Source organism: Cygnus atratus, chromosome 6 (genome assembly GCF_013377495.2).
Source record: "Cygnus atratus isolate AKBS03 ecotype Queensland, Australia chromosome 6, CAtr_DNAZoo_HiC_assembly, whole genome shotgun sequence".
NCBI lineage: Eukaryota > Metazoa > Chordata > Aves > Anseriformes > Anatidae > Cygnus > Cygnus atratus.
Genome location: NC_066367.1, coordinates 10897884 through 10923180, shown reverse-complemented (window position 1 = coordinate 10923180; position 25297 = coordinate 10897884). Strand labels below are relative to the sequence as shown.

The 25297-nt window shown below is 48.3% G+C and overlaps 1 protein-coding gene across 1 annotated transcript in view; it reads right to left on the bottom strand.

Annotated features, from left to right (window-relative positions):
• Nucleotides 1–17321, bottom strand: part of TWIST2 (twist family bHLH transcription factor 2) — a 36593-nt gene extending 19272 nt beyond the window's left edge. The window contains exon 1 of the mRNA XM_035572653.1: nt 16802–17321. Within this exon, the coding sequence (XP_035428546.1) occupies nt 16839–17321 (483 nt within the window). The 3' untranslated portion in view covers nt 16802–16838. The remainder of the gene's footprint in view (nt 1–16801) is intronic.
• Between the last annotated feature and the right edge of the window lie 7976 nt (nt 17322–25297).

Here is a 25297-nt window from a genome sequence, read left to right as displayed (position 1 = left end):
ACCTGACATCCCACACAAGTTGGCTGAATAAAGTGATCTCTGCCCTTTCCATACTTATTTATATTTTCAGTTGACTGCATGATTTGGCCCTCTAGAAAGTCCCTTCTGAAGGTCACACAGCTGAAATAATAGCTAATGATTTTTTAAAAATGATTTGGGAATTATTAAATACTTTCTTCTTCCTTTCCTTCCCTCCCCTCAGTCCCTCTTTGGCAAACACTCCTGGGTCATTCCACCAGAGTGCTTTCCCTTCCAGAACAGGGCATGCTGGAAAAGCATCCTGACATGTATGAAGGGTCTACACCCATCTTCAAGTGTTTGCACGTTGCCCCAAAGCTGGGTAGGGCTGGGATAAGGAAACTAGATGAAGTGTGCAACATCATAGCAACTCCAGACACTAACCAGAATTGCTGGCATTGCTTTTCCTCCCAGAGATGTCCCTCTCGGCTCCAGTCACTTCACTTGCCTGTTTCATCTCTGGCAATTGGATGCTCTTAAATCCAGGCGATGGGGCTGTCAAGTTTCTCCCGTATAAACCACCCAAACCATTTCCATCTATGCTCCATTAACCAAAGGAGGAGCTGAGTTTACTGCTTTTGTTGGAGCTAGGCCTGGTTACACAAGCTAGCCTCTGGCTGCAGAAGTCAGTGTTTTGTATTTGTTCTGGGGGAACCTGCTCCCCTTTTCCATGTCTGCAAAGATCTTCCCATGCTCTCTCTCGGGCAGGGATAATAATGCCCACGTGGAGCAAGGATTTGTGCACAGATGACAAAGCATTCCAGTATTACTGGGAGCTATACTGGTATGTCTGGTGGAAAGTCTTTCGTTGCAGGTGCAGGCCAGTGGTGGCTGATGTCTGTGGAGACGGCCTGGGCCGTTGCAATAACAGGACATACATAGGGGCTGCTCTGAACCATTTTGTGCCTTCTCCTGGACTTCCAACAGTACTTGCGTAAACCCCTCTCATCTTGGTCTGGCATGTTATGGCTTAAAGAAGCTTTCCCAAGGGATTCAAACAGCAACTAAATGGTAAAGAATCTCAGGCATGAACATAGGCTGGTATTTCCAAAAGGACTGAGGAAATCTGGTACCTTTCAAAAAAACTTCAGCTCTGGAGGGGTCCTACATTTCTTTGACATAATCTCCCAATTCCAGTCTGCCTGTCAGGTCCTGTCACTTCCCCAATAACAGGTTGGAGGAAGGTGGTCTTGGCTATTTGAAGGCAAAGTTCAGTGTGATGCTCTGGCAGGGAGCATGCACTTGCAGACAGTGAGGATGAAATAATTGCTTCATGCCTCAACTCAGTCGTGTTTGGCTGAGTTAGTTCCTTCCTTTGTGGGTCTCCAAAATAACCTGGCTGCCTGCTGGCTGGGGATCTGCAAAACCATTGGGGTGAAGTCTGAGCTCCCCCAGGTTTGTAGCAGCCCAGAGGCTGCAGGTGGGGAGCTGGGCACCTACCGCTTGGGTGGAGGAGGTGGCGGAGGCTTCAGCTCAGCTTTGGGTTAAGATTTGGATGAATGGTGGGACAGAAAATGGGGAAACCTTCCCAGTACCCTACAGCCTGTCTCTGGGAATCCATTTTACATCTCTTCTCCTTCCCTGACTTTTGTACCCCTGGAACACATGCAGGTGTGAAAGAGACACCCTTGGCCTTGTCCCCATCCTAGGTGTGCTGCTGGCTCCTGGGGACCTTTCTGCACCCAACCTGTCTTATTTTTGCCCCAACCCTGGTGCTCGTGGCAGGTCTGGCTGCTCCCCATGCCATCCTAGACACCGTGCCCACAACATCCGTGGGCAGTGAGGTGGTGTGAGGCAGTGCTCCGTGGAGAGCCCCGGGCCACTGAGGCCTGCGCAGCCAGGCGGAGATCCCCACTGGGAACACACTCCTCATGTTAGCGTGGCGCCTGCTTAGTCTCAGTCTCCCTCTGTGACACGTCCCAGCCCAAGCTGCTCTTTCTGCCTGGCAGCTTTTCCCGGGCCTCCAAGGCCCTTTGCTTCCTCTGCTGTTGGTCTCCCAGGCTCCTCCTGGCCTGCTCTTTCCTCCCCCTCAGCTCCCTCTGCTCCATCTCTCACAGGAGATGAGCCCAGTGCTTGGTTCAGATTCCCCTTTGCTTTGTGTTGTGCCTTCTTCCAGTTTTGAGCTCTTTGCTGGCCTTCAGGCTCGATACCAGCAACAGACGGGGAGATGTACGTGAGCCCACATGCTCCAGCAGCCCTCTGTAATCTCACTGACCGCGTTCCCTAAGGCTCCTCCTTGCACAAGCCTTGCAAAGCAGCACAAAATCCTCCTCCTGTGCGACCAGTGAGGCTTCAGAGGAAGCTAATGCCTAATTTCCCTCTGCTTCCCAGTGGTTCCCTGGCACCTAAAGCCCCGGGGATGGCTCCTTCCCACCGCCACCAGCATTTATTAGGGTTACACTGTCAAAAGGTGCATCTTCCCCAAGATCCCAGAGCACTTCACAAGAGGGGCTGCAGCACAGAGGCTGGTCCTGCAGTTTTGTGTCTATTTGTAGCAAGCAAATGCCAGTGTATTAGGATCTAAAACAAAGGGAAGAAAAGGAACAAACTGAACAGGGTGGGGAAGGTACAGAAACACATATCTGAGAATGTCCATAATTAGGGAACACCCCTGGCTCAATAACATCTGTAATGTAAAAAATCTTGATTCTTCCCATTTTCCTTAATGCTCCAGAAACTTCTCTCGCTGTCACCATGCCTAGCTTTATCTCTACTTTATTGATGTTTTCTTAAAGTCCCATGTAATTTTTAAAATGTTATTAACTGAGCATGTAATGTCTTATTTACTCAATGCAGTATTTTTAATATATATATATATTTTTAAGTCTCGTCTTCGGACTTCAGGTGGAAAAACTTGAATACATGAGCTTGTACAAGTTTAAAACTAGCAAAAATCTTGAAGTATGCTCTCTGAAATACTGTCTCAGTTCTTTTTTGATCTGGGATTTTTGAGGGCTGCAGGGGAATCTGGAGGAACCAGGGGTGCAGGCTGTTAGAAATTGCAGAAGCACAAGAGAGCTTTCACAGCAAGGTAGAGAGAAATGTTCAAGGAATCAGCATGGCTTTCAACAGTCTTGAATTCCACAGCAGTTGTCACTGTTGTACAGGGGGCTGCATCCCTGGTCTAGGGGATGAGGGAGAAATATAGCCCAGGAGGTCTCTGAGCCTGAATTATCCAGTGGCACCGCACAGACAGCTCTGTCTCTGCCCTGAGCTTTGCATCTGTATGCTGACCATAATGGCCATTTTTAAATGCATCCCCATTTCAGTGCAATCTTGGGTGGTGTGCGAACACGGCACAGAATCCGCTGACTTAAAGCATGCCTAAACATTTGAGGAAAGTCTGATTTATGCTGCAAAAGCTTGCTCATCAGCTTTCCTTTTCATCGTTGCAACTGCTGGGACTCCGAAGCCCCCTTGGCTCCCCTGGTCACTTTGCACGGCTTTGCAGCGATTCTGCTTTAACTGCAGTCCTCGGGATGGCTCTGGCCCAAGTGAACTCCTTAAGATCCCTGTGCAGTATTCTCCTGGTGGTACCCTGAGATCAGCAGATGCTGGCCTTTCTCTAACTCCCACTCAGTGCCTCAAATCCCAGGGAAAGCTCTCCTTCCGCTGCTACACCCTGTGCTTTGAAGGCAGAAATAGAGACATTCAACAAGATCTTGGGGGTTTGCATGGTTCAGCTGCCTTCAGTGCTTTGGCAGGGCTTCCCAAAGCCGAGATAAGGGCACCTCCATGCACAGCCTGCAATGTGCCTTCTGCTCCAGCCCTCAACGCCAGTGCACGCACATCCTGGGTGCACGGTAAGACCTGCTGCTGTGCCTGCTGTGAGGCTAGTTCTCGCGCCAGGGATCCCGTATGCTGTGCCTCTTTGCAATTACGCAGCCAGCTTTCCCCCGCTTACACTCCTGAGACGTGTTTTGCACTCAGCCTGGTGCCTCTAGCCCCCCAGAAAGCCACAGCCAAACTGCCTGTGGGTAAATAATTATAGACTGTAGTGGACATTCCTCATCGAGCCCATGCAGCTGCAGGGAGAGCTTGGGTGCAAACCTCTCTCCTTCGCAGAGCGGGCACCAGTGCCTCTCAAACCAAGGTCTTAACAGCTGACCTCAGCAGGAGCAGGGTCCGGGGCATATTTTCCTTTATTACTTTTTTCTCATTGTGCCCTAAACTACGAGCACTTGGCCAAGCAACCTCCCTGTGCTTGTTTGGGAAGCAGTTGCTCATCTCTGCTGCATTGTGCTGCCTGGAGCCGTTCCCAGAGAGCAGCACAGCCTCCACTCTGCCTCTTTTTCATTATCTGTTCAGCTAATGCATGTGCCCGTCTCTCTGCCTTTCATGTCTGCTGCTCCTTCTTTTTTCCTTTTTCTTTTTTTTTTTTCTTTTATTTCCTTCATCTTTAGGGTCACCCATTTTGGGTCACTTTCTTGTTGGTACTAACTCTACTGCAGAGTTTTTCCAGATTGTTGCTTTTTTGACTCTGGAGGGTGTTTGTTTTTTTCTTTCATTTTTTGTTGTTTTTCTCATTTATTTGTTTTGCTGGCCAGAATACAAAAGGTTAAACAGTTTGGAGAACTTTATTCTGTATTTACTGCCGAGGTAGGTTTCTAAATCAACAGTAGGTCGTGTATTGGAATGACTCACAGAGCTGTTTAACCTTTTTACTTCCGTTTTGTCCCTCTCCAAATCCGAAGCGCACATCTGCAATTTAGATCTCTGAGACGAGGAGCTGTGAAATGCATATAAATTGCTGTAGATAGGCTTCTCAGACTGGCCCCAGTGCAGAGCCGTTTTCCATTTGGCAGCAATCGGATCCCGCTGGGATGCAAAAAGCACCTAAAAATACGACAGAGCGGGCGGATGATCTACACCACACGGGGACGAGCAGCAAGGAGGACAGGCTGCAGGGAGGTGTGGGATGGGCGGAGGTGTGGGATGCTCTGATAAAACCTGGGCCCTTCTACATGCAGGTCCCTTCCCTGCTTACAGGCTGCATGTGGAGGGTCCTGTCTCATGGAGAGGCTGCAAGGTTGGCAGGCAGCATAGGCACTCATAGGAAGAGCATTAGTGTTGCTTTTCAGAGGGGGAAACTGAGGCATTAACCAAAATTAATCCTGCAGCTCCAATACCAACGACTGTCCCGTGGCATTCGGGGTGCAAACGTGCACAGCACCCCCCACCACCCCCAAAAGCAGCAGCACAAAACAGGCTGGAGCCATGCAGAGCAGAAGGGACAGGGGTCAGCAAGCATTGGAGCTCCTTCACCGACCACCGTTCCTGCAGAGGCTCCCCAGTTTTCTGTCCTGTGAAACACCCCGGTTCCTAAAGCTGAGCAGCGGTTACAGACACACACACACCCTTCTGCCTTAGCAGCAAAGCAGGGTAAGGCACTTCCACTCTCAAACTTCAGCCAAAAAACAACCAAACAACCGAAACAATAACCCACCACAAATTTCTTCTATTTAGAAGCTCTAAGTGAGAAAGAACAGCCATATTTTGGTTTTGTCCCTCTCATCTCCATGACCCAATATCTCAATTACCATCCCAAAAGCTTCCCCCCTGCCATCTTTGGGTGTCTCAGCTTAAAATTCAGGCTCTGAGCAGGGGTTTCAGGGCTCTCCTGGGCTACAGCCTGCTTGGTAAGCTAAGCACCTCACTGGGCTCGCTTTGCAATCCTTCACCCCTTTCCTTACATTTTAGAGGAGCTTTGTCTTACATTTTAGAGGACGATGCTGTCTGGCAGACCTTCTGGCACCCTTCTAGCAGGCAGGAGGGGACACGCAATACACCGACTCTGTTTGAGCAACTGGTCGGAAAGCGCTGGCTCCAGGCAGCCTGACCTGTTGAGGTGCTGGCATCTATGACAAGTTATGATGTTGACAAACAGTACTGCTTATTCCATGTGCGACCTGGTGCCCACGACATCTCCTGTGTTCACATATAGGGTACCCCCATCAGCCATGCTGTGGCTGTAGGGACGGGAGGTGCTTTCCTGGTGTTCAGACCCCAAATTACCTTTCTCTTGAAGCCTGCCAAACGCTGCGAGGCTTTCACTAATGAAAGGGCCACCCCATAGTGATCTTTCAAAATATTGGTTATTTATTGAAGTGGCTGACAAAAAAAAAAAAAAAAAGGAGTAAACCCGTACTTGTTTTGTCTGGAGCTGGTCTTAAATCTCCTATTAAGATGAGAGGACAGGACAGGTTTAATCATATACATAGAAAAACACACCAGTGCTAAGGAAAATAAAGAAAAATGCCACTTACAAGAGTCTGAGCTACAGTATTTGCAGTGTAGCTTGTCTGCGCCTGCTGCACTGATCCGCCAAATACTTTTGCCCAGAAACTGCCACACAGTGCCAGCCAATATTGCTCAGAGCATCCCCTTGCAAGACAAAATGTTTCACCTTGAATTGCACAGCTGGGAAAGCAGAAAACAGCCGTGATTGCAGTGTGGTAGGCGTGCATCTGCTGCCATTCCGTGTTCTGACTAAAAAAGCTAGGCAAGCCAGGAGACTTGTCCTGCTGCAGCACATGCTGGCTGCAAAATTCGTGTTCTCCTTGCTTTGTGCAGGGAGGCAGCTCCGGCCCTGTGCACGATGCTGGCAGGGGGAGAGAGGTGAGATGTGTCCCCTGCATGCAGCCTCTAACCCACCTTACTCTTCCACGTAGTGCATCCTGCCCTCTAGTGCCAGCAGATGCTGAGTCAGCAAGGGACCAGGAGCACGCAGCTGTGCTCTTCGCCTCTTTTTGATTAAATAGACCCCCCCTGAGCCTGGGAAGCTGCTGTCGGGGGGCTGGCAGGGTATGGAGAGTTGCTCGATACGTTTGGGCATCATCGCGTTTGTGCAACAAATCGGGCACCCGGTGTCCCATCGCCCCTTCCCGAGGGCACAGCCTCTTGGAAGTTTCTGCTGGAGAGGTGTTCGAGGAAAATGGATTTGCAATGGAAGCAAGCAGCTGCCTGCTATGGGCAGACCGGCCCCAACTGCAGAGCTGTGCTCTGGGGTTTTTGCACAATCTCCCGGGTTATTTCGAGCTGTTGGGAAGTTGCAGGAAGGCACGTTGTGTTTTTGTGTGCGAGCCGAGCACGAGTGAGGCTGCAGAAAACGGAAAAAACTTTTGTATAAACTACTCTCCTCCTCCCATGTCCCCTCTTCCTTGGATCAGAAACCTGCCCTCGATCGCTGGATATCAGGGGAATTAAAAAAATAGAAAAGAAAAAAACAAAGCAGCACGTCTGAGAGGTCACCCATAGTTTTCCTCTGATGCATGGTGAGGCGCAAGCGCTCGCGTAGCTGTTAGGGTGGGTTTGTTTCTTTAAGGTGTCTCCCAGAGGGAGGATCAGCAAAATGCAATGTGGCAGCTATGGTAACTCCTCTTGGCTTCCAGCGCGGCCCTCGCTGATCGCACAACTTGCTAGGGAAGAAGGTACAGCTGTCCAGGCCTTGGCAGGGATCCCCACCCTTCACTTGCTGCCAAATACCATTTTTCTTCCTTTTTTTTTTTTTTTTTTTTAAATTAGAAAAAAAAGTCTTAGTTTCCTAAGAAAATGGAAATTGGCGGGGCAGCTTCATCTGCCTCTCAGCCCCCTCCGACGGCTCTTGCACCCTGGTGGTGCCACATCCCTGCGTGGGGAAAAGGGACCGATTTGGGGTGGCTCCTGTCCTGCTGCCACATGCTGGGGGGACAGGGGAAAGGGGGCCTTTGACGACGTGCAGCTGGCAAGCTTGTGCGGAGGTGCTCCTCCGAAGGTCCCCATGCTCGTTTGTCAGGCCGAAGCTGCTGAAACAACCGAGAAGCCCCTCGTTTTGAAATATTTTGGCCATGTGTGAGATTTTAAGGATGTGCCTGAAATAAATAAGAGCTGCAAGGCAGACGGGGCAGACGGATCAGTGCAGTGCAAGAGTTATTCCAGGGGGCAGCCTATGGGTTTCCTACCTAAAAAGGTTTTGCATTCCTAATAATAATAATAATAATAATAATAATAATAATAATAATACATCCAGCCAAATGCTGCTAAAGCTACATGTGAAAATTTGTGTAGTAACATTTAAATGACAGATTAAGGAAATATTGCACTGGAGAGCAAAGATACACTGCCGCCGATTAGCACGGCTGGTGAAGTTATGGCGTTAGGAAATAGCATAGAATGGGCAATAAACGGGAGGTTTATTTTTTGGAGGAGCACGGATGAATGGGCAGATCTTACAAATGTACCAGGACCTGCTCAAGCATTATGTGGTGTGCATGAAAAGCCTTCCTAGTTTTGGGAGAAAACAGGACAATAATGGTTTCAGAATAATAAAATATTGTCACTTGTAAGCCAGAGATTTCTCTTTAATTCTGACAGAATTCACAGCTAAGAAGAGGCTACAATTTTCAAACCCATGTCAGTATTTCTGAGAGCTTCCCTTAGGCTCCTGAGACACTTTAAAATATTTATTTTCACCACCCACCATAAGTGAAAGTATTGCCTGCTTTAAAAAATAGCGGGGCTTAAGAGTAAAATTTTGAAATTAACTAAGTCCCATTGAAAATTCACTGCTGAAAATGCTGCCCTGCATCCCCAGCTCTCTGGGCACACTGCAGTGAAGTGACATTTGTTGGCCGAGAAGGGGCCACCTGTAATTATGTTCTAGGGCAAAAAGGTCTTTCTGTGGTGCCCTCAATTGCTGTTTTCCCTGGGACAAACTTATAAACCCGTGGAGAATTCCTACTTCACACACTTTAAGTTATCACAAGAAGTTTTGATCTCTAGATTGTGTGGTTAACATTTCTAAGGAGATCACTGGAAAGGCACGATGCCCCCGAGAGAAAAGATCTTCATAAACTGCAGTTCCAAACCTGAACCACCTCTCTGCACCAAAACCTAAGTACGAGTTGATTTCTTCTCTATGGGGAAGGTGGCTAGAAAGCATACGCTCAGCTGTGCTCCAACAATGAACGATTCAGACATATACGGCATAAAAAAAGATTATTTAATGCTGGTAGTAGCAGGAACGTATTAAACAGCCCTTCTCGTGGCAAAAGATGAAAAAAACCTCTTGCAAAATATCTGCTTGTTCAGTGCATAAAACCCCACCGAGCTGGAAGAGAGCTTTGAGATTGCAGGGTCGTGCCTGCAGCATCGCGCTCCCAATTACAGACAACAAAATGGACTCGGCTATATCAGAAATTTCCTGGGCGCAGTGGAAGAAATAATAAATTTCCTTAGCAGAATAGCAATGTTATCTAATGTGTCAAAATATACATTAATATATTGTATGCATATATTCTTTTTTTTTTTTTTTTTTTTTAAGGGCAGTGTTATCTCATCAAGCCTGTGTAAACCTATCACATAGCTTTACACCTCAGTGCCTTCCTGGGGAGTGTTGGCCATGGTGTTTCCCTGGTATTGTGGGGTGAAGAAAGCCTTCCAAGTTCACAGGAGCTCACACCTGTGGGATGTGAGTTGGTGTCAGCAGGACTCAGCACACACAGCGATGGCATGCAATAGAGACAAGCGGACAGGCACTCCGTTTAGACACTCTGCCAAGCTATTTTCCCTCTTTCTAACTCAACAAATGGGCTATTTGTGCCCCAAATGCTTTTCTCCAAGAGCCCGCAGTGATGCTGGTAGGAGAGCATGCTGTTTGCATCCAGGGTCAGCCCTTGCGGAGGACGAGAGCCCGCTCTGCCCCACGCCAGGCGGGCAGCAGCCCCAGGCGCCTGGGCGCGATGCGGGATGGGGCCATGCCGGAAAGCCATGACATACAGGAAGGATCAGCAACCAAAAGCCATATTTTCTCTCCTCTGTCCTGGGTGCCCTCGGGATGGGAATTTGGTGCTGTGGGGCAGGCAGGCACCCACATGGACCCCACAAGGGGACAGCATGGGATGTCGGGGTGCCACCACGCTCCCTACACGTAACTAAGACAAACCACGCTGCTACTAATGGCATATCATGTGCTAGGAAGTGTGCCTGATCACCTCTCTCTTGAGCCTGCCCTTTGTTTTTTCCTAACATGCCCACGACTTTCTGAGCTGCCCCTCCTGGCCAGGAATTTCTTCTCATGAGCCACATTACGTGGCTAGATTTCTTCACGATGCGCAGAAAACATGCTGCAGGAGCCGGTCTCAAATGTGTATGTTTGTGGTTGCGTGAGAGCCCTCTGCTAAATTAATTTTATTGAGGAGCTAATGCGGGCATGGGTCTTGACTGCATTTCAGTCGCTTTACCAGGCACAGAAATTCCCCCAGGTTTGGGGCTGCCTGCACTGTGCAGGAAAGGTGGTGGATCCCCAACCCGCACAAAACCTTCTCCCTGCCTCCCTCCCACCTCCCAAATTCTGAGCAACTAGGTATATTTACACTTAAGCGAGAATACGTGATTTTTAAGGGAGGCCCGAACAGCTTAAAACAAAGGCATAATCACATAAATTACCGCATGAGGGTTTTTGATGGCTGAATTCATCCAAAACCTAATTCATACATTTGAAAGCACGTGTTTGGCAGGTCTGGTGTCTCTTAAGGAAATGGTAAAGCTGTTTCTTGCGGGTGGCAGTTAACAAGGCAAAACTATCTTATTAGGAATTCAATTAAAGCTAGCGCAGGCTTTCTGGACCTCTTCCAGCGAATATATATCAAGCTGAACCAGTAGACATCTGTCTCTTTTTTCCCTTCTTTTTCTGTTTTCCAAGCTGTGGTTAAAAGATGGAGAGGAGAAGAAGATGGGAAGAAGGAAAGGGGAGGGAGAGGAAGGATGGTTGCTCATTTCCAGTTCACCATAGTGCGCACTGCACAGGGGTTATTTTCATTTTGATGTCTGATCTCTTTTGCAAGCCACACAGGTCAGGGTCTGCAAATTTCAAGGTGCTGCTTCTGCCATCACTTGCCGAAGTACAGCAGCACAAAAAAAAATAAAAAATAAAATAAATATTATGGGATATAATAGCCCTAAACCCTTTTGAAACCCTGTTTTAGCAGCGGGACTTAGCAATTGTTGTTGCTTGGTTAATGTTTGTATGGGAGCCACTGCCAGCAGCCTTCCTGTCGGAAGGAGTCTCATCTGCACCCTCCTGCAGCGGGGCCAGCCCTCATGTCTGCAGGTCCACGTTCACCTGGTGTCATCCCGTGGTGCAACATCTCCTGATCAGGGCAGAGGTTTGCCTTGCCGGAGGGAAACCCTCCTTACTGATAAATGCTGAAAGCCTTGGACTCTCGGGGTGACAGATTGTGGGGGAAAAAAAAAAAAAGATCAGAGGAGGTGCTCTGTTTCACCAGCCGCCCCGTGATGAGACCCTGCTTTAATGCAGGGGGAGATGCACACCCCGGAAAGCCATCGGAGCCCCCATTGGCGCCTTGCACACAGAGAGAATGTGGGCAGAGCCCAGCCGAGGGGAAGCTTGCTGGAGAAGGGCCTTTTTGCTGCTTAACTCAGCTTAATAGTCCTCCTGATACAGAAATCCCACCGAAGCAGGGCTAGGAAGGCAGGGCTGGCTCCCCTCTCTGGGAGATGGACACAGGCGTTGCAAAAGCTGGCCCCGATGGCACAGTTTTGCCCACGCAAGGAGTCCTCTGTGCACAGGCGAACCTGCTGCGGGGCAGTGCCGGGGTCGTGCTGGTGATGAAGCACCATAATTAGGGCTCCTCCTGTGCCAGAAGAAGCCACCACCGTGCCCAGGGTCCGGCCGCAGGGCTGGTGTGGAAACGGTTACAGAGCCGGGTATGAGGGTAAGGGCTGCTGCGCCTTGATTTATTGGCTGGCTGAGTTAATTTGTTATTTGTGTATGATTAGTTGTTGCTGCTGAGTGGTCATCTTCTACAGCTACAAATCTAATTAAATGCTGGGGTGCCTAGTGCTTTTTTTTTTTTTTCTCCCCAGCAAATATTTCTACTGTTTTAATTCTCGAGAACTAATCATTAATTAGCGCGATGCTGCTAGTATCCAGCTGGAGGATTTGTTGTTTTTCTTCACTTCCAAATTTGCCTAAGAAGTAAATCACGGCTGGTGTATAGCACTCTCCAAGTCACTTACAGCAACCCACTGAGACGTCTGATGGGATCACCCGCTACAAGAAGCAGCAAGGATGCTCGGAGCCAGCAGAGAACCTGGCCCGGAGTGTTTTCATGATGTTTCATCAGCCTTTTTTCTCCCTAATCTTCTGTAAAGCATGGAGAGGGAAAAAAACTACCCCAAATGCATGCTTCCCCTGCCCGGCAGTTGTAATTCCCCGATTACATGTAGGGCTTGCTTTGTGCTCTGGGTTGTGGTGGCGTTCCCTTACAAGTTTCATGGCCTCATCAGGCTATTCCTACGGTTTTGCAGCAAGACATAAATTCTGGAGATTTCAAGCTTGGAGATTTCAAAGCCGTGCTGAACCACATGGAAATGATTCTCAGAGCTGCAGCTATAAAAATAATTATATTGCTAGGGGGAAAGAGTGACAAGAAATGTCCCCAAAAGAGATTTCAGCTGCGGTTACAGGATCTGTCCCAGCTCTGTAAGAAGCTGCAGTGATCTTCAGGGCTAATTTATTACCACTACCTATAACTCTGTGAAATATGCCCAAGGAGAGCTGAAGGCAGGAATGCAAAGGGAGGTATTCAGAAAGCACTGCAATCTTCCCCTTTGTTTTAATGCTGAAGCTCTGCATGCTCTTAAAATCGAAGCTACTCTGCACAGATGACTAGTGTGAGGATGACTAATTTGGAGACAAATTAGGTCTACTTAGCTGAAATGTATGCCTTTACTGTTCCCTTAATGACCCTTCAATGCACATCTCTCCCGACAGGACTTTTACCACAGCACTGGCTCCAGTGGATTAAGCAAAAAACATGCTTTTACTGCCCTTCGAAGCACCCCTTCAGTTTCAATCCTACACATCTCTCCACCATGCCTGTCTCTAACTATTGATGATCATTAATTAGTTTATGTGCATATAGTCCATGATTTGCCTTTGCCTGTCTGCCTCGCTGGAGAATTTTTCTTGCCCCCTCTCTTTACGAAGGTTTCTGAATTTGAGCATTTTCTGGCTGACTGCTATGCATTTGGTGTACGCTGACTAACAGATTTATTCTTTCCCAAGAAAAGACACGAACGTAAACAGAAGACCCAAAATGCATTTTGCTGGGCTTTTAAATGCACTAAGATGAAAAAAAAATGCTATAAACCTAATAATGTAAATACCAAACTTTACAATCCTTCCTGTCAAGGAAATATATTTACATTTTCTAAGGATGCGTATAAAAAAGCAGGGCTTTGGGGACAAAAAGGGCTTAGTTCCAGTGTCACAGCACCCCCAGTTAACTGTCCTGCTCTCATAAACTATAGAATTAGCTTGTTCCCAGGGCCAGCAGAGATAACATCTGTTTGCTTCTTTAAGGACGAAATGAAATAGGATGCTAGCATTTTGTCCTGGAAGCGGCCCTGGAAATCTTAAGGAAGCAATGGTGAGAGGGCTGCGTATCGGACATGCAGGCCGCGCGTGGGTTCCCGAATGCAGACCTGCTGGCAGAGGTGCTGCTGCTGCAAGTGGCAGCCCGGGGACAGCGAAGGGCTCATGGCAAACCCATGAGTGAGAATGGGCAGAGGGGGGATGCTGGCAGAGCCCCACTGCCAACACGGGGGCTTGGGGTGTGTGTGCTCCGCACCCCGCTGATGCTCCTGCCATCCCACCCCTGCCATCCTGCATGGACAGGCTTGTTTCCATCGGGTAGAACAAGGGGGAAATGTGTTTTCTTTCCTCCTTTTTTTTTTTTTTTTTTTTTTTTTTTTTTTTAGGTTTAGAGCACTTTGAGCTCTCTGAAGGAAAAAGGGAAAGGTGGCTGCAAAGGGGAACGGGCACAGGTGCTGATGGTGAGGACAGGAGGTGGGGGGATGAAGGCTCAGCAAGACCCGAGCTTTGCATGTCTGCTGAAACATCCGATTGCCTGGTGCACTAATTGAGGTGCAAAGCTGCGCCTGTTTCTCTCAAAACTACCGGAGTAAGTTGCTTGTAATTACAGCGAGCAGAACAGGAAAACCTCTCATGGCCAGAGGAGCGAGCCGCAGTGACAGGCTCCCATTCGCAAAGGCCAGGTGGCATTTCACCAGTTCCCAAGGCTCTGATTTTCTAATCAAAGCACTCCTCAGATTTTTCCAGCCAAACAGGAACCACCACCCCTCCGAGAAGACCCTTCCTTGCCTACTTTCCCCAAAACCCATGCAGACGGGAGGACGGCTGTGGCAGTCCTGGCCGAGCAGGGCTCACCTGCCGGGTGCCGCGCTCATTGCTCCCTAGGAAAGGCAGGAGAGGATCCCAAATTAAAATAGCCATTCCCTACAACTTGTTTTTTTGCCATATAAGCTGCACATCCAGCTCCCCTGTTGTGCATAAGAACACCTCTGGCCGGGACAGGCACATGTGGAAGCCCACACCATGCCGCCCGGCTATATTTGCCCATTTCGGAGTGTTTTCTTGAGGATCTTGTCATTTATTTTATTTTATTTTTTTTTTTTTTTGCTGGCAGACATAAATTTTGTCACCATAAATGATAGAATCTGACACCGCACCGCACCACACCAGGCCATTTGTCAACAACTTTTTCAACAGTTCAACCGCACGTGTGTGCATGCACACCCGGACGCTGAAAGCGGAGGCGAGCGGGACAGCCGGGGGGCTCGGGGCTGCACGGGGAAGGGGGACATCCCTCTGCAGAGTGCCCAAATACTGAGCAAAAAGCCATCTCTCACTGACAGGCTGGGAGCTGGCTATGGAGAAGGCGCCGAATGCCGACTGGCTCCGAAGGAGACCAAAAATACGTCGAGATTTGGGTCTATGTCATCGGTTTTCACGCAGCCCGAAATGTCTCTCTCGATTTCTTTTATGTAGGGACAAGCTCTGAGCATCCGCACACAAAACCCGCCTTGTCAGAGTGATGTTAGTAATATTTCCACTGACAAGGAATTTCAAATGGGGGCAAAAATATGCAGGGTTTGCCACTAATGCACTGTGCGATAGAGAGGAATGGGTATATATTAGATAATAGATTTTAAAAAAACATTGGCTAATGGCAGCACATCACTTAGGAAACAACAGAATAAATGCATTGTTCCATCCCAGCGCTTCAGTATTCAGCCAATCTAAACTGCTGAAGAAATATGTGTTTGGGACATTTTACATCTGTTTTTGACAAGAAGCCTGGGTTTTGCGTGTGTTTTGTTAATCTATTTGCTGTAGCTCTTTCAGCCAGATTAGCATGGGAAAAGGCACTCAGTCTTACAAACAGAGAGTTTACCCTTTTAAAAAGCGACTCGACTTTGGCTTTTCACAGTTGAAATTAGGGCACAGCAATGCAAAAAATAGCAACACTAGTAATAACCATAAAACCTACGACAGCAGCGTTACCTATTTAAACAAAACTGAACAGCAGACAGCCTTTATTTCTTGAGAGCATGCAATGGGTAGAGCAACCGATTTTCAAGCAGCCTGGCATTTTGGGGGGTCCCCAGGAGAGCGCGGAGAAACTTTAGTCGCAGCACCAAAATGCAGACAGCTTCAAGACACGAAGGAAGCATTTACTTGAAGTGGTTTCTAAAATGGTTTCAAGTCTGCGTTTTACACCACCAGTAAGCCCTGCCTGAGCGCTGCTTGGCTTTTTCAAATAACATATCGTAGCTCTATCAAGGTTTTTAAACGGGCCATTGATTACTGCTACAACAAGGATGGAATTGCCTCCTTAAACAAGCCTGGCCAATGGGCTGGGACAAACTTTCTCCCCGTCTTTAAGGAGCTGGTTTTCCAAATGATGGAATTATTTCATGCACCACATTATGGGGGGCAAATTCCCTTTTTGAGCTGACTGCGTCCTGCAGCAGCAAGCAGGGTTAGTGGGCTCTGCTTTATGTACCGAGTCCCAGGGAGCCACCGGCCCTGCGCAAACTCTGGCTGATACAACGCAGAGCTGCTCTGCTTAATTAGCTTGAGATGAGGGTGTTATTAAGAGCTGCTTTTTTTTTTTTCCCTTCTTTCTGTTTATTCCTCCCTCCCACCCCAAACATTACAAAGGCAATGTAAAGAGGAAGCAGCTTTCTGGCAATGGAAAATGATGAGGAAGAGTTTAGTGCTGAGAGTAAATCAGAAACTACGATAAAAGCCTAACACCAACCTTCGTTTTGCCGGCGCTTTGAGGAAGGGAAAGCAAACCAGACGAAAATTTACCCAAGCCTCCTCTATCTTTGTTTGCCTTTATTGAGGGAGGGGGGAAGGGGCCGCGGCCCAGGGGGCAGCCAACATCTGCTGCTTGTTTCTTTTTGCAGAAACCCAACGTGAGGCACAGCGGGGTGAGCCGAACCCCGACGGGGTCCCACGGGCCCCCCGCTCCCTCTCCACCAAGAGGATGCGGCCACCCCGGGGGCTGCACGCCTGGCCCTGGATTTTTTTTGGGCACAGCCGCCCTTGGCGTGGCGCAGCAGCTGTTTTGGATCCCCTTGTCAGCCTGTTTTATGGATCGCCTTTTCTCCTCTTAAAACCCTTCCCCAAAGCAGGCACTTTCTGGCAAATCTCACCCTGTGGCGGTTCCCCCTTCCCTCATCCCTGTGGTCCCCTCTCTGCTCCCCAGTCCTCGCAGAGTACCACAACGCCAAATTTTTTTCAAAATTAAAAATAAAAGATGCTGCACATCTAAATTATTTTCTCTCTCTTTTTTTTTTTTTTTTTTTTTTTTTTTAGGCCAGGAGGGGAGTTTCTTTTTCTATATTTCCTCCACTGCGTGCACCCTGTCCCGCGCCCAGGAGCCCCGAGAAGAAAAGCGGTACCTACCCCTTCGGCAGCCGTGCTCGCCTTGGCTGGGCGGTGGCTAGTGTGAGGCCGACATGGACCACGCTCCCTCCATCCTCCACACTGAGAAGGCATAACTCAGCCTCTCGTGAGCCACGTAACTGCAGCTCGTCATCTTACTGTCCATCTCGTCGCTCTGTAGCACCTGGTAGAGGAAGTCTATATACCGCGCCGCGAGCTTGAGGGTCTGGATTTTACTGAGTTTGTCAGAGGGCAACGTGGGGATGATTTTCCTCAGGGCGGCAAAAGCTTCATTGAGCGACTGAGTCCTCTGCCTCTCTCTGACATTGGCCAGGATCCTCTGGCTCTGCAGTTCTTCATAGGATTGGGAGCTGGGACTAGACTTTTTCCCCCTCTTCCCTGGGTTGGGGCTGCCATCTTCGCTGGACTTCTTACTGTATCTTCTCTTCCTGCCAAATCTCTTTGGCTGCCTTTCCAGCTCCTCTTCACTGGTCCCCAAGCTATCCACAGGGGAAACAGGAGAACTGGAGCTTTCTTCCATGCTTTCTGCAAGAAGGGGAGGGGAAGAGCCTTTCCCCCCCTCCTTATGTTATGTGAGTGTGTGTGTCTTAAATGTGCTTTAAATTCCTGAGACAGATCCTTTGGAAAAACAGGAGGGTTTTTTTTTTTTTTTGCTGACCAAACGTTTTCCAGGTTGCTTGAAGGGCTCTTATTTCAAGGACGGGGTTGTGCAAAAAAATTGAGGTCTCGGAGAGAGGAAGTTATTCTAACTTTTTGGAAACTTTAGCTGAGCTCAGTTGCTAAATAGTTGTCAGAAGTGAGGGAGGTGCGGGGCTCCCTTCTGATTGGCTGGCCAGGTCGGTGGGAGGAAAGCTTTTCCCCTGCTAAACTTTCACAGTTTTATGTTACACTTAACTAAAATCTTGGGAATGCACCTCAAATAAAAGATAGCTTGCGACCACCACCCCCCACCACCCCCACCCCAGGAGATGCACAGCTTGATGCTGGGACGGGGACCCCTGCGGGACGCCCCCCCCACACACCCCCTGCCCATGTTCCACCATGGGATTTTGGGGTGCCCTCTTCCTGCATGCAGCGAGGCAGAGAGTGAGCATGTCGCTCTCACCCCAGCTGGGGTTGCTGCCCCTCTTTTTTGGGGACCTTGCAGCCTGCTGCATGCCCTCACTGCCACCCCAGGGCCACCCCACGGGTGATGTCGGGGTGGCAGAAGCTCCCTGGGATGCACTGGATGGAGGTCTGGGGGCAGCTGGCAGGGTACTGCTGGTGGGGGACACGGAGAGACCCTCCCAGACAGACCAAGGATCATCCCAAAGTGGGTGATAGCTTGTGGAAAGCCCTGCAGAGTATGTCCCAGAGCCTGTCTGTCTCACATTTTTCTCCCCACTTCTCTCCTTGGAGCCCTTTTTGGGAAACGAGATCCAAAGTGGGTTGGAGGATGTCTTTTCCTCCAGTCTATCCTGCAGCTGAACTTGTGGGAACCCCGGGCACATAAAACTGTGGCAGTGGCCCTTGGGTTTCTGACACATCAGACAGAAGACAACAGATCTCTTTTTTTCTCTCCATCACACCGGAGAAAATTTGGGAAAACTCTGCTCTCTTCCATGGAGCTCGTGCAGAGAAAATTTGGATTTGGACCTCTGATTTCAGCAAAAGCCCAGACTGCAGGAACAGATACATTCCTGAGCAGCGAATATCATGTTTTCGATACAGAGCAGGAAAATAAAATACATTTTAAAAAAGTGAAAGACAAAAGAAACTCGTAAAATGTAGATGTTGTATCAGAAGAATTAGTTTGGAGTACATTTCTTTGCAAAGTTTTCCAGTAGGTATCAACACTCATTAATGGAAAAAATAATGTCTGGTTTGATTGGAAAGTGTTCTTTGGTAGGAGAAGGAATTTTGGCTTGCCTGGGGCTGACTCCACTACTGGTAGGTAATGTTTATAGTGGAAAGACTTCCCCAGGCAGCCCCTGGGGAGAGCCTGTGTTTGCTTTCAAAAGGAAAGGTTTTCAGGTGCAGCACAGAAGTCGGAAAGCGAGGCAGTTCTGCAAATAGATTTTTAATCTAATTTAAGACCCTGCCGAGTCAGACGGGACGAGTGCCTCCCGCTCGCACCCCAAAGCCAGGTTTCCAGAAGGGTTTGGGGCATGTGACTGGGGCCAAGGGTTGGTCACTGCTCTGTGTTTGTGACCTGGAGGTCCGTGATCAGATGCTGCCATTAGCTGAGTTAGGGCAAGAGACATCTAAACCCAAGCTACAGCCCCTCACCTGTCCCGTAAGCGAGACAAAATGCTGTCAGCGCAGAGGCACCGATGTCAAACTGCGCCTTGGAGGGCAAAGCCCCCCTTGTAAGTGAAAATATCACACAACAAGCTGGGGAAACCAGGGGGACATCTCCTCCCTCCAGCCACAAAAAGCAGGGCTTCCTAAGCAAGCAGGTTTCCCTTCCCTTCCCGGTGCAAAGCTGCGGGGCCGCGTGGTGCACAGGAGGGCAGTGGGACTGTGCACGATGTGTGCTGCCCAGAGGCGCTATTGGAGACTGTAAAGGCTTCCCGGGGAGGGCACGGGGCTGCTCTGGGCCGAGTGTGAGTGTGCCAGGAGCACAGGGAGCAGAGCTGAGCTCTGAGAGCAAGCAGAGCCGATCGTGGCTGCCTCTCCTCTCCGCTGTCTGGCTGAGGTGCGTGCAACGCGTAGTTTGCATCTTCCTTTTGCCCCACAGTGACCACCGAGGCAGGGCTTGATGTCCTGGGGCTTGAGGGTCTCCCATGGGGTGAGACTCAGTCCTTCCAGGGACAGAGGACAGAAGGGTTTGGGGGGGATATGTCCCAAAACACACTCCTCTCATCAGGCACAACCATTTTGTCTTTGCAGTAGCTACTGAGCCCATCATGGAAAGGCAGAGCAGGGTACATGCAGCTCCTGGGCATCATGGGCTTAGCTCCGCAGGGCTTAGCCCCAGTCCAGCTCAAATCTTGTCCAGGCTGTGCAGCACAGAGCAGGCACGGGGCTCCCAATGCTCCTCCACATCCTGCGTGCACCACGGCTGTGTTAAATAACTGCATGAGCAGCCCCGGCCCCCCGCCTGGCTTCTGTGAACAAGCCCAAAGGACTGTTTGCATGACAAAACGAGGCAGGATTTCTCCCTAAGGGGGATCTTGCTGCGCACAACCTCTAAATGTGCAAAGCTTTTTAGTATCAAGCAGGCTTCATTAAGGGAAATTTATGGTGAAACTAGGCTGTGCCATAATTACAAAGTCTATAAGCCCAGCTCCAACTAGCATCGCTCCAGAGCTGCTGTGTATGCTTGTACCCTTTATGGCCACCGATTCCCGTAGCAGTACTTAGTGCCAGAGCTACATGTGGTATTGACAATACTGCAAATATCCTCCCTTGGAGCAGACCAAAAGCACGGTCTACATGTGAGCAGAGCCAGGTGAAATGTGAGCTGGTTCTCCTGAAGGAAGAAGGAGTTTGAGAGGTTTGTGGTGGGCCCCGTGGCACAAAGGTACCTCTGGCACGGGAGGATGGTGGATGCATCCTTCCTGCTGCACGGCAAAGAGGGGACAAAATGGAAACTGCAATGTGAAAAATAGACAAGTTTTGGTGGGAGTTTAATGTTCTCTTTTAAAGGGGTGACACCCCTGTGCTGCTGCTGCTGCTATTCCTGGCTCCTAAAGTTAATTGTCAGAGGAGAACAGGGAATATAGACCGGACTTCAGGGGCAGTGCTTATTCTCCGTACAAAAGCTGTGGTCCTTTGTCCCACCAGCAGGGCCTGGCCAGCAAATCACCCTTTTCGTGCTGCAGAGGATCTGAATCTCTGTCTGCTGCTGTCCTTCTCCTCTGCTTCCAGTGGGAAGCCAGGAAAGGTTGGGTGCCCTGGGGACTGGGGGGATAGCATTTCAGCATGCTTTTCCAGCTCCCTGCTGTTGGGGGGCTGCCAAGGACACAAATCTTTGGAGCAAACTGAAAGAAGAAAGATGCTGTCATGCTCACTGCCTTCCTCCTCCTCACTACTGCTGCTAGGGACAAGTGGTGCCTCTCCCTTCAGAAATGCCCCAATTGCAAATTGAATGGCCTCTATTGCAGCCAGGTCTTCTTAAGCTGATTCTTTCCCTTGCTTCTGGTGTGGCATAGAAAGGCGATAATTCCTTGGTGCATGGGCAGTGGGTGCTAAATGTGACCTGGGGCATGCATCTTCCCCGTGCTGTCTTTGCAAGGACAGCCGTGCTTCGCCTTGCAATTCCCCTTCATGTTTTTTTTTTTTTTTTTTTTTTTTTTTTCCTTCAGCTATGTGCTGCACGGATGGATGTTTCCCGAAGCACAGACCCCGCAGTGACAACTTTATAATCAAAAGCAAAGGAGCAGTGAGTGAACAGCACAGATAAGAGGCAGGAGGGAAGGAGAGCAAAGCTTTAGGGATAAGACAGTGGGAGCAGAGCGCAGTTTCAAAGTAATTGGATATGCTAACGTTGGAGTTTTGCACAGGAATGTACATCTGTTTCTGAACTGTTACCAGCTGATGTGCCCACTCTTCCTTTCTGCTTTCTCGGTTGCAAACCCCGAGAGCAGCAGGCATACAGGAGAGAAGGAGAGGCTGAGCAGGGGACAGCAGTCCGGTTGCTTGCTGACCCTGCCAGTAAATGCAGCCCAGGTAAAGGAGCGCTTCTGGTGGGCAAGGGTGGTGCTGGGGCAGCTTAGGTGGCTTCCTCAACTTTGTGCCTGAGGAGCTGGAAATACGGACCTGTTCAGGAGATTGATGGAAAACAACATGGGGAAGGACTTCCTGAAAAAGCACTGCAGGCCCTTTGTCCATCTCCATGTCCCCATCCCTTTATGAGGCTGGCAGCTACAATCAAGTTTTGACTATGCGTGTGAATCACAAGGGCCATTTCCCCTCATCAGGTTTCCTCAACAGCAATGCTTTCAAAAGCATAATTTGTCCCTCGCATTTCTCCTGCAATACTCACAAGAATGACCAAAGCCAAATGTTGGGAAAGGTGTGTGTACTGGGTATATGGGTATCCAGACCCTACATTGCCTAAACACTTGCCTTTTCTGTTTCTTTCTCTCAGATTATAAATCTTGCTTTATCTGTTGTGTACAATGCCAGGGCAGACTGTCTACAGTGTAATAACTATGGATGCAAATCAGAAATAACTTTCAAAGAATAACATAGCACATCAGATTGTTAAAATGTGCGGTAATTCGCAGCTTTCCTACCTGAGGCCCAGCCTCTGCAAAGCACTCAAGCATGACTTGGAAAACAGCACTGCATCTGAGATGTGTCAGCTCCTGTGGAACACAGGCAGGTGTGTAAAGCTACATATATATGCTAATTAAAGCCCGAGTTTCTGATCTGAACAACCCCTGAAATAATATATATATATATATATATATATAATATATATATAGATAGATAGATAAGATCTTCAGTGGATTCAGCATGCTTTGAATTGGGGTCTGACGCATCAATGGGCCATGCCACAGCTCCTGGTAGTCCAAGCTCCATTGTCAGCGGGAGAAGGATAATTTAGACCAGATCCAGTTCTGCCTCGAACACTTGGTGCAGTGTTTCAAGTCTGATTGTTGATTGCTGACAAGATTAGAAATCTGCCTAATTTCTCATGTCAGTATTGTTGGAAAGATAGTGTGTGTCCTGCTGCAGGAAGAAACCAAAATGCACTGGCATTGCAATTGTGGATTCTATTTTTAATGATAGTGCAAAGCAAAAAAAAGAAGAACCAGCATTTGGGGGAGTAAAAAGTAGTAGCTATCATGATTCCAAAAATAACATTTCTATTTTAGATCATTTACCCAAGGCCACCACTAATTGCAGATCAGAGTGGAACGTCTCCCTGGGAATCCAAAGGGAAGACAGTTTTTTTACTCTTTTTGGAAGGTGAAATATTAATTGCGGCTGCAGCAGTAGTAACTGTAGCTTAAAACCTGGGCTAGGAAAAATGAAAATATTTTTTCATGAACTGGAAAATCAAAGCATGTGAAGTATTTTGTTCTCCTTGCCTTTTCTTCCCCCATCTCCAGCCTCATGAAATGGGGGTGGAAGGGCTTCCTACCAATGTCAAGGAGAACCCAAAACCGAGCTGGCTTCAAGGCAGGTATATTCATAAAAACATCAAGTTGGGCCCCCAGTTTTTCAGTATTGCTTGACAGTTTCTCCATCTGCAGGAGGTGGAGAACTGCTTCCACTGAGGAGTCAGGACTTGGACCTGAGGTGAAACTTCAGTTGATTTTAGCAGTGCAAGCTGCAGACTATTATCTGGGAAGAATTTGACCAGGCTGAAATCCTGAAATCCTCTCTGAAAGGATCAGCAGGCTCCCAGGGTGAAAACCATTCCTGCTGGGCACAGACAGTCTTTGCAAACACCCTGCCCCTTTGTACACCTCCTGCTTTGGATCCAGCCAGTTTGCGTGGTGGTATTTCAAGCACAACAGCCTGTGGTGCAATTATTCTTTTGACACATTCTGAAACCCAGAGTTACTTGAATTCACGTGTCTGGAAAGCCCACCAAGAAAAAGTCCAAAACATTATTGCTGGTATTCCTACATTTCAGTATTTTTGAGGATAGGCCAGGACCCCAGAGAATTAAGTCAGACTTCTAGTTAACCATTTTGTGAGTTGAAAAGGTAGCAACATGGTATTGGAAAGCAAAGCCCTGGTGTAATTATAATGTCATTGAAACAAATGGTTTTCCTCATGAGTCCACCAGTTTGACATCCAAATCACTTTTCCTCACTTACCCTCAAATTAGAGCACTTTGAAGGCTATGTCAAGGGGATGTGTGGCACTGGTGACATGCCTTCTTGTTGCTGGCCAGAGGAGATTGAAAAATGCCTCCTAACTGCACAGATGAAAATGAAACCCGGAAAAATTGCATGACATGCAGAAAGGCAGATTGAGAAGCAGTTTTGTTTGCCTGGGTGTATCACTCCATAGACATGCACACAGTGTGGAGGGATTCATCACCCTGAACTTCAGCCAAACAAATTTTAACTGTTGAGGCTACCTCTAGAGTTTAACCACCAAGGTACATCATCTGGCATTTCAGATTTTGGGTAGTAGGGAATCCAAAACAATGGACTCCAACACAGATAGTTACTAGATAGCTCTGCCTGGAGGAAGTGAAGCCCTCCCAGGGTGCTGGATGCATCTTGCTGGTGGTCCCAGCTCAGCCTCAAGAACATCTGTGCTGGTGCCCACCAGGATTTGGGGAATTTTCAGAATTTAGAAAATCTCAATTTTAAAAGTCAGGGCAAAACAAGAGGAAACTTTTTAGGGTTTCTGAAGTGAGGAAAGCTGAATTCTTGAGGAGAAAAGGATGGAGTCAGTTAAATCTTTTGTAGTCTTTTTGGCCAACTCTGAACTTTACCTTGGCTTTGGCTAATACATAAGCTTGCAAACACCCAAGCCTTACTCTGCCCAGATAAAGGCAGGCAACATCTGTCCTCACTTCTCACCCCCCTGCACTATAATTGTCCAATCATTTCTTCCAGGGTTTAAGGCATAGTTGAGGCCGTGTATCATGTTGCATGTGTCTTCTGGCTAAGGGAGACCAGACAGCTCATTAGCAGCACTTGTTGATGGGCTGGATGGGTCACTGCTGAGTGACAGGTCATTCATCACAGTTCCCAGTGGTGAACAGTCTTGCCTTCAAATGGTTCCCACTCCCCATCAGCCTGGTAGTGGGATCGTAGAGATGGGATCTTAGTTTCCTGCACCAGAAAAGAAGAGCTTTACCTGTTGGGTCATTGCCACTGCTGGGCCAACTCAAGAAATTGGTCTGAACCTCCCCTAATATTCATTCACTTTAAAAAGACACCTAGACCTTCTGCCTGAAAGTCTATAGAGCTAGTTTTGAGCCAAAACATAGCTGTTCTCCCACACTTTGATGGAAAAAACAAATGCCTAATGTCTTCCCTTTCTTGGAAACTCTGCTCAAAAATCACATCCACCCTTCCTTTCCTATTCATCTTTTTTAGCCACATTTTAACTTTTTATTCTTTCCCAACAGTGTTTCTCTATGCTCTCTGCAGCTTTAGCTATTAGAGACATTCCCACAGCAGGAGGACAAAAGGCATCATCCCAGCCTCCAGCCTGTTTATTGCTTTTTGTCTGAAGAACGTGGGCCTAACCCATAGCCTCAGAAGAGCTGTGGCTCATGCTCTGTGGGGTTTGGTGGTCCTGTTTAACATCTTCTGTGGTTTAGTGTCTCAGCAGAGGGTGAGACCTGGTGAGGAGACCTTCAATAATCAGCCGTGAAATAAAGGGAAGTGGACAGGATCCTCCTTTCCTTGCTTTTTTGTGTTTAAATAGTTGACAAGAGGGAAGGGCTATCACCTTGGAGAACCCCCTGGATGACTGCTGAACTTCTCACCAACTAAATAAACAAAAACATGGCAGAATTCATTATTGAATTGATTGTTTGGAAAAATGTTTTAAATAGATTCCCTTAAATAGAACAACATTTCAAGAAAC